At 41.3% G+C, this 9,780-nt stretch overlaps 1 protein-coding gene across 1 annotated transcript; it reads right to left on the bottom strand.

The window, feature by feature from the left end:
• Positions 1-5,864: 5,864 nt before the first annotated feature.
• LOC124170364 lies at positions 5,865-8,919 on the bottom strand. Its single transcript, XM_046549086.1, has 2 exons — positions 7,627-8,919; positions 5,865-6,290 (listed from the first exon to the last, which is right to left on the bottom strand). The coding sequence occupies exons 1-2, from the start codon at positions 8,917-8,919 to the stop codon at positions 5,865-5,867; spliced, it is 1,719 nt and encodes a 572-aa protein (XP_046405042.1).
• Between the last annotated feature and the right edge of the window lie 861 nt (positions 8,920-9,780).

The raw sequence follows: 9,780 nt of genomic DNA, 5'->3' as shown, positions 1-9,780 counted from the left end.
ATGTGTATCTGCAGTACATTTTGTCACCAACTCACAATAGGGTAGTTTCCTTCATCAAAGAAAACGAAAGGCATTGATTGCGATTCGTTACCCACCATTACTGTATTCATAATACACAAATTATTTGGTTTTTGAAATACCGGTTTAGACGAATGGCAAGGGTCAAATTTTATCCTCATTTGAAAAAGGCCAGATTGGCGCCCATGCGATTCCACTCCGCATGACGTCACAGGGACCTAGTTTCTACACGAGAGGATAGGAGTTATGCATCGTCTGAGGTTACCAATGCAAGCATGAGGCACAGAGCTCAGGGAAACATGTCTTAATAATCACCTTTTAAAACTGGCTAATGTCGGAAAGTTTTCTTCGTTTGATAAGGTATTAATAAACCTTTTTTAAGCCAAGCGCTACCGTTCAGGAAGGTACTCAGCTATCCGCTAGCATCCTGCGACGTATCAGAGCTAAGCCTCGCCTCAAGGTCACCTCACCGGGCGGGAGGGGGAACCAGAAATACGACGTACGGAGATATTTCCCGACATTCATACTTAAGCGTCTCGTTTTCGCGCGCTTGAAAATTTTCACTTTTCATTTAATCGCGAAAAAAAGATGTTGTCATTTAAAAATCTAAAAGCGCGAAATACGTACTCCAGGAGTAATAATCTTTCGATTAAGGCAATAAAAAAATAATAGGAAACCACCCTATTATCAACAAGCATACAAGTATCTCCGCCACGTTTAGTTGCGTTGTAAAATGCAATTACCACTGTTTTCCATGATTCACCCATTCTGTAGTGCATAAGATAAGCTAAAAAACGGCCTTATGTACTTATTCACTTTGGGGACATTTGATTTTACAGTCTTGTTCGCCGAGAATCCTTAAAATGAAGAGCCCATTATGCGTCCTCTGGATGACGCAAAATCATTTGGCCCTTTTATTTTTTTTATCGTACCAACGTATTCAATTGTAAAATTCGTTCATCAAAAATCAGTCTCTAATTATGAAGAGGTTCAATATCCCTACCCAGTGTTTTAATGAAATCCTTCAAACCAGGTTTCTGAATAGCGATGTTATGGAAGGGTATACGAATTTTCCTCTTTGGCTCATTTGCTGACCTTTTATAGCGATTTCTCCCTTTAAAAAATTGTTCTTGCCTGGGGAGATCTTTCACTACATCACTTCTGTCGTCATCTGTGCTCCCTCCTTTACTACCAGTTGTATTTGTCGACTTTGCACCACCTCAGAAACTACGCACTCGAGGGTTTTCTGGTTGCTTGAAGAAAAAGCGACCAAAAAACGCTTCGGACAAATGTAGGCGTCACGTCACTTGCATTTCGTCGCCTTACTCTCGGTATTTCCTCTGTCCCCAAATAGTTAGGAGGAGACCAACTGCTGAAAGATAATCGTAAATAATTGTCGGCGCACGAAATGTCGGTGTTCAATTGTTCCACCACAATTTACAAAGTACATCATACGTGTACTGCCTGCAAGGGGTACGAAAAATTACACAACTAATTTATTTCAATTACTGATAACATCCCTAAAAATGTTAGCATTTAATGAACAAACGAGTAATATTTCAAATAAAAACTGGATTTCATTTGTTTTTCTTTCACCTTCATGAACTACTTGAATGGTCATTTTTTTCTAACGCAATGAATTTTAGAAAAATGGAGTGCTTAAATATCCACTTCTTACAGCTCAAGGTGCTTCCTAGCAAAATTTAGCTATTCTTGTGACTAAAAAATCACGAAGAATTGTTTTGAGAACTTTTTTAATAATTTCCACCAGGTTTACTTTTTATTGATGTTTCTAATTTTGTTACGTGCCGTCTCTCAGACCGCTATTCGAATTCAATTGATAATTTACAGAAATTAATAAAAGAAACGTAAAATTTTAAGAGTAGAATGTCCTTGTTATGCAAAAATATGATGCTAACGAAAATTACAGGCATTTTGAAATATTAATTGTGAAAATATTCATATTAAAAAAAAAACGCAGCGGTCTCTCAGACCGCACGTCACCAGTTAAGGGTTGAGGGTGTCTACTCATGTAAACTGTGAATTTAACCATGCATTAAAATATGAAAGGTGTTTCAAGTTTTGATACTGTCATTAAAACTTCTGATGTATTTAAAAACTGTGCAATGATGTATTTTTGATTAAAAATACAATGCCAAACGAGATATTTGTGATGTGAAATAAAAATTTTTAAAAATATCCATTGTCTATGAAAAAAATTATTTAAAACCTTAAAAAATATCGCATCAAGGTGGGTTCACATGGCGGCAGCCGGAAGCAGAATGACGTCACACGGGCTTCTCCCAGCAATCATTCTTAGCTTTCGCGTTTTCGCGCGCGTGAAATTTTTCTCTTTTTATTTAGTCGCGAAAAATACAAATCGTTATTTAAAAAATCTGAAAGCGTGAAATATTTACTCCTGGAGTAATAATATTTCGATTTAGGTTATTACAAAAAAATAGGAAACTACCATGATGCTCCTGGATAAACGACTTACTCATTAATTGTTGTTCCAGGTGTACACAGCAAAATTACTGAAAAATATCGAATGGGGTGATTGTACTGTGGGCAGCTGTGTCTTTGTTATATAGGCAGTGGCCTTTTGGCAGCTAGAACCAACAATTAGTTTGCATTTGGAAGACTACCGCTTTCAAAAAATTATTTCCCAGACGGCACAGAACCCTCAGTACCTAATTCGTATGTAGATAGTATCCATTGACTCTGGGGATACTGTGCCGCTCCGTAGATTTTCGTCAATGTATACTAACCATTCACGGCCTGTTGACGAAGCGCGCAGGAATACAGCACTAGGCTAATCTCAATCGATTAGGTTGAAAATTAGATATATCGTGACTGGCACGATTGAAAAATGTATCGAATGCAACACAATCGATAGCTACCGACCGTAGCCAGAATGTTATGAATTGAAAGTTCTCAATAGGTAAATAAATCCCTTCCAGGTGCGATATTCGCATCTGGAAGGGAATCCAGGTGGCAGCACTAAATTAGGTGTCATGGGGTGCGGTCCGTTGAACGCTACCAATGCTTCGTAGCGCCACAGACGAGCTCCAAGGCGGTCCGTTATTCGCTACGGAGCGCTACAGGTTAAGGTGTGACGTCACGGAAAACGTCACACACCCGTTTCCCGCCTCGCTTCACCCGTTTCAATTAGAAGGGGTAGGCGAGGTTAGGTGTGAGAAATACGGTCCAAAGTTTCTTGCTTTACTTTGTAGAACCTCGTTTCTGGAAAATAAAATTCATTTAAATGATATTCGAACATATTTATTAATATTTAATGACCATATAACCATCTCTTTGGTTTTTATAATCCCAGTTTGCCCACCCTCGTTCAATTCCGCCATTTTGACTTCGCTCCTGGCTGGTCCGAAAAGAAATTCTAATAGCAAACGTAGCACCTATGGACCGGAGCTCCGGAGCACTTCCTTCAGTAGCGTCTGGTAGCGAAAGTAGCATTCATTGGACCGCACCCATGGCCGAATAGAGATGATCGGATGCCTTAGTACGCTTGCTTGTGTGAAACGATAGACAGCCAGCTCTATAACGTTTAGACGAATATCAAAGGCATTATGATGAAAAACATAGAAGGAGAAGTTAATGAGCAACAAAATGTGCGGCGTTTATAATTGCACCAGCCAGTGTGAGACAAAAGCTATCTCTCTCCATAGATTCCGCAACACCCCTAATTTGGGAAAGAAGTGGGAGCACGTCATGAGAATGGGCAAGAGTTTGCTAGTTTATTTAAGAAAAAAGTTAGAATGGGTAATATAAAAACATATAAAGGCATGACAACGTCAATGTATCATTAAATGCATACTTAAAACTTGATCGCGTAAGTATGGAGGTGACAGAGGAGGAGATCCAGACGGAAGGAAGGTTGATCAAACTTGCAATAACTATCAATGAATTTTCAGCTATCCAATAAGCCAGGAAAGTTAAGGTTGGGTAAATAATTCGAATCGCGACAAATGAGAATTATATGAATATGTATATAGATGGGATTCCCGGGCAACTACTCACTAATCGGCCGAGCCGAGGCACGGAGACCCTCCCGCGACCCGACTCGACACTTTCCCATCGATCTTCGCTAGCCGGTGAGAGTCGAGTGACTCCACATAGCAGTAAAAACGCCAATTCAAGGGGAATTCCTCTCACGACCACACCGACGTCGAATTCCCTTAAGAAGAATAGATTATTGAGGACGGACAGCTTATGTGAGTAGATGCCTATCATATTGTTTGATGATTTTAATAATGATATATCTATTGTAATAGATGGTTGATAAAATCGTTAAACAATACACACGAAAACGGAAAAAGAAGCGCCAATTTTCTTCTGAAAAGGTTGTATCTCGTGTGACATGCCATTAATAACGCTTGTTTGTATGAAAAAGACCATTACAAGAACCAAATACTCCATCAGTGCTTCAACCATTACAGATTACAGCATTCCACTTCATATCCCTCAACGAGGGACCTCTCTTAAGTCTCTATTGAACTTTAAAACGTCAGATGTGGAGAAAATAGCTTCATCTATTATTCACAACTGAGATATACATCAGTATTCGCTTCACAAAATTGCTGAAAATACACCCGTTTCGCTCACCGCTAGGCTGTGGCATTAGTAAACAAACCGGCCGATCATCTCTGTCTCGTTTCTGAAATTGGCCACCAGATGTCAGCTACTTTGATTCCTTTTGCGAATAATCATGAATTCTAATTACCATGAAAAACTCACGACCGGCAAAGTCTTTGTCGGTCGTGAGTTTTTCATGATATTTCACTTGTTTTTCTTCCAATTGTTTTTGTAGCCTTATTCCTGGAGTAATATTTGTATTTCAATTCACTGCCAAATATTTATTGTGATCGTGTTGATGGTGGTTGGGATAAATGGTACTAATTTATATTATTGCCTCAGATAAATATTATTATTCTAACATATCGCCACAGATGGATGACTTGTGAAATGCATTCATGGATTCTTTCATGTATGGAGTGATTACTCTTTCTAAGAGGTATATTATGTACTTTTACCGATTTTTTTAGTAAAAATATGTGTGTATGTATTAATAACTCAATCACTCTGAAAAACATTTTGTTAGCAGAAATATTCGGATGTTCCATTTTTCCTTAACGAAGTATTTGGTGCCTTAAAAGTTGTATTTATACACTAAGAATGTGGTTGTAATCCTGAATGAATATTCAGGCGGTCTTTTAAGTTTTGATGGAGTTATTATCATTTCAAAACTATTTACAAAAAATGCCTGTATGAAATTGTTCGCTTGAATTTGACTCATCGGATTTGTTAGTTAAATATAAAGTCAGCACTTGTTGTAGTTGCATTATTCCTATAGTAAAGTTTGTATTTGAAATCACTGCCAAATATTTGTTGTGATCATGTTGTTGTTGGTTGTGAAAAATGGCGCTATCTTATATTTTCGGCTGAGATATTTTTATTATTCATAGACATCACCACGGATGAATGGCTTGTGAAACTCATTTATGAGTTCTTTCATCTATGGAATATGTACTCGTACTAAGAGTTGGATTTTGTAAATTTTCCAAATTTTGTGAGTAAAAAGATATTTCTATGTATCCTAAACTTAAGATCCCTCTGAAAAACATCTTGCTAACAGAAACATTTGGATGTACCATTTTTTTCTTCACGAAATATTTGGTGTCTTTTATGTATATTTCTGAAGTTGTACATTAAAACTGTGGTTCTGATCATGAGAGAATGTTAAGAATTTTGATTTCGTGAGAGCTCTCAAAATCTGGAGAGCATACACAAAAGACCCCTCTTTTCAACCCGCTCATTTTCATTCGTAATTACATTTTCCCCATGTACTTAGGGGCGATCACACCAGAGTCTGATACATAAATTTTTAAATATTTGGAACTAGATGGACACTTCACCTCAATTATAGCATGGTCCATCAAGCCATCTGGAAAAGCACTAAGTATTGGTAAGCTGGGGGACAGTAATAAGCCAACTCTAGCCACTTTTACCTTCAGTCTCCTCTCTGCTTCTAGTATGACCTCTGGCTCCAATTCTACCCCACGCTTAATAGCATCAGTAGTAAAAACAGATCCCCCAAGCAGAGTTTCTTCTAAAGAACCAGTCACGGTTTTGCAATTAGCAACATCATATATTTTTGATGCCGTAACACGACTGAATCGCAGTTTTTCCCAAAGAGAATATTTCGATTGATTTGACGTAAGAGTAGCTGCTTTATAGCAAGCATCCACGGTCCCCTATTGGAAAAAATCAGCCGATTCCATTGAAAATTCCAATTGAAATCAATTGAAAATGCCAATTTTCAATGAAATTTCCTAGTTTTCAATGGAATATCCAAAAATTCCATTGGATTTTCAAATTTACAACTGAAAATACGAATATTCCATTGAATATTAGGAAATTCAATGGAATTCGAAGAAAAGATACAATTGAATTTTCAAGTATTCCATTGGATTCTGAAATTTTCAATGGAATTCCCAAATATCCTATTGAAATCTCAAACACTCCATTGAAATCTCAAATACTCAATTGAAATCAAAAATCGTTGATAATGGCTTCCGGGTGCAGCTGCGTGTGGCGCTTTGTCGTGCAAGCTTTCGCGACCGTTGCAGGACGCATCATCAGGCGATGAATGAAATTACGGAATCGGTGGTCAATTAATATACTCGTCCACCTCCCCCGTAGTGGGGAAGGGGGGCGGAGTTGACGTCAGCAGAACTCTCACCCCTGTCCTTGAGCGACGAGCGGACTCTTCTTGTCGAGCGAATAACCTTGTTGGTAACATATTCGTTTTCTTCTCTTTCGGAAAATCGTTTTCCACGTCTGGCTGAGTTTAACGCCGTCCACTCTGTTGAAATTTTGGGGGCATTTTTCAATTTCAATAGCCTCCCGAATTAGTCGTCGATGATAGAATTTTTCTTGGGCTAACACCTGCGTCTCGTCGATTAAAATTCGATGTCCGTCTTCTGAGTAGGCATGCTCCGCTATCGCCGACTTGTCCGTGTCACGATGTAATATCGCACGGCTATGTTCTTTGAGACGAGAAGTCACGGAGCGCCCTGTCTGCCCGACGTAAGTTTTCCCGCATGAGCACGGGATTCTATAAACGCCTTCCACGTTGAGGGGATGTAGTCGGTCCTTGGCAGATGGAAACAAGTCGCTCATCTTCTTTAATGCTCTGTGGCGCGTCACGATGCCTGCTTTTCTCAGCACACGCGAAATTCTCTCAGACGTTCCAGCGACGTATGGGATGGTGGCATAGGCTACTGGCTTGTTTTTCTCTCTTCTCTCCGCGCAATCTTCAGGTAGGCGTTTATTCGGAATTCTTGCCTGGCGATGGATGAAGGCTTCCGAATATCCATTCTGTCTGAAGGCTTCTTTCACGCGATCCTCTTCTTTCTTCAGAGCACCATCGTCAGAAACCACTCTGGCCCTATGAAGTAGTGTTTTCATGACCGATGCTTTCTGTTGAGGATGATGGTGGGAGTGCGCGTGGAGGTAACGGTCCGTGTGTGTTGCTTTTCTGTACACCGCGTGTCTCAGCGATCCGTTCATGCCTCTCTGCACCAGTACGTCTAAAAAGGGTAGTTCTCCATTCATCTCTATCTCCATGGTGAATTGGATGGATGGGTGGATGCTGTTTAGATGATCGGCGAATTCTTTTAGCGTGTCTTTTCCATGTGGCCATATGACAAATGTGTCGTCGACATATCTAATCCAGCAAGATGGTCGAAGCTTGCTCGAGGCCAAGGCGTCTTCTTCGAAATGCTCCATGTATAAGTTGGCAACAACAGGCGAGAGGGGGCTCCCCATAGCTGCTCCATCCTTTTGTTTGTAAAATTCTCCGTCCCAAAGAAAATAGTTGCTCCTCAGGCAGAAATCCGCGAGTTTCGGAAAATCCGTCGGAAGCCCGAATTTGGTGAGCCTTTTTATGATGTCAACAGACTCTTTTATGGGAACCTTTGTGAATAGTGAAACAACGTCGAAACTGACGAGGATGTCATTGTCAGCGATTCTCAGTTGTTTCAGAACTTCGATGAATTCTTTCGAATTCTTCACGCAGGATCCCGTCTGTCCGATGAAGGGTTGGAGGTGGTTGGCGAGATAGCGTGCCAATGCGTAGGTTGGTGACCCAATGCAGCTGACGATAGGACGAAACGGAACTCCTTCTTTATGAATCTTCGGCAGCCCGTAGAGACGAGGAGGTCTGGCGGACGAAGGCAAAATTTGAAATTGTTCTTCGTTAGAAATGGAAGAGCGCTTAATTAGCTCCCTTACTTCTCGTTCAATTTTAGCAGTCGGGTCCTTCTTCAATTTTTCGTACGTCGGATCCTCCAATAGTGACTTAACCTTGGCCTGGTAATCCTTTCTGTTGATGACGACTGTGGAATTCCCTTTGTCGGCTCCCAGAATGATGATGTCACGATTGGATTTCAGGTCGTCAAGCGCTCGTCTTTGGTCCAAAGGTAGGTTGGGACGTGGAGGCTTAGACTTCGTCAAAACGTTGGCGACATCTTGCCGGATCTCTTCGGCATCTTGATGTGGAAGCTTCCGCAGGGCGACTTCTACTCCGGTAATGATATCTTCCACGGGGATATGGCGTGGCGAGAAGGCAAAGTTTAATCCTTTCGCGAGAACCGATGTGGCTGCGTCACTCAGTTGAATGCCCGCAATGTTGCAAATTAACTTTTCCTTGTTGTTGGGTGGCTGAGGATGCTGTCTCTCGTGGAGATGTTGGAATTTTTTCTTCTGCTTGCTGGTAGACGAAGAATAGGTTCTGCTGGCGGATTCGTTGGTGATACGATCGATGTGGTGTACAGAAAAGCAACACACACGGACCGTTACCTCCACGCGCACTCCCACCATCATCCTCAACAGAAAGCATCGGTCATGAAAACACTACTTCATAGGGCCAGAGTGGTTTCTGACGATGGTGCTCTGAAGAAAGAAGAGGATCGCGTGAAAGAAGCCTTCAGACAGAATGGATATTCGGAAGCCTTCATCCATCGCCAGGCAAGAATTCCGAATAAACGCCTACCTGAAGATTGCGCGGAGAGAAGAGAGAAAAACAAGCCAGTAGCCTATGCCACCATCCCATACGTCGCTGGAACGTCTGAGAGAATTTCGCGTGTGCTGAGAAAAGCAGGCATCGTGACGCGCCACAGAGCATTAAAGAAGATGAGCGACTTGTTTCCATCTGCCAAGGACCGACTACATCCCCTCAACGTGGAAGGCGTTTATAGAATCCCGTGCTCATGCGGGAAATCTTACGTCGGGCAGACAGGGCGCTCCGTGACTTCTCGTCTCAAAGAACATAGCCGTGCGATATTACATCGTGACACGGACAAGTCGGCGATAGCGGAGCATGCCTACTCAGAAGACGGACATCGAATTTTAATCGACGAGACGCAGGTGTTAGCCCAAGAAAAATTCTATCATCGACGACTAATTCGGGAGGCTATTGAAATTGAAAAATGCCCCCAAAATTTCAACAGAGTGGACGGCGTTAAACTCAGCCAGACGTGGAAAACGATTTTCCGAAAGAGAAGAAAACGAATATGTTACCAACAAGGTTATTCGCTCGACAAGAAGAGTCCGCTCGTCGCTCAAGGACAGGGGTGAGAGTTCTGCTGACGTCAACTCCGCCCCCCTTCCCCACTACGGGGGAGGTGGACGAGTATATTAATTGACCACCGATTCCGTAATTTCATTCATCGCCTGATGATG

This window comes from Ischnura elegans, chromosome 13 (genome assembly GCF_921293095.1).
Source record: "Ischnura elegans chromosome 13, ioIscEleg1.1, whole genome shotgun sequence".
Taxonomy (NCBI): domain Eukaryota; kingdom Metazoa; phylum Arthropoda; class Insecta; order Odonata; family Coenagrionidae; genus Ischnura; species Ischnura elegans.
Note: the sequence above shows the minus strand (reverse complement) of the source record. Positions and strands in the feature narration are given on the sequence as shown.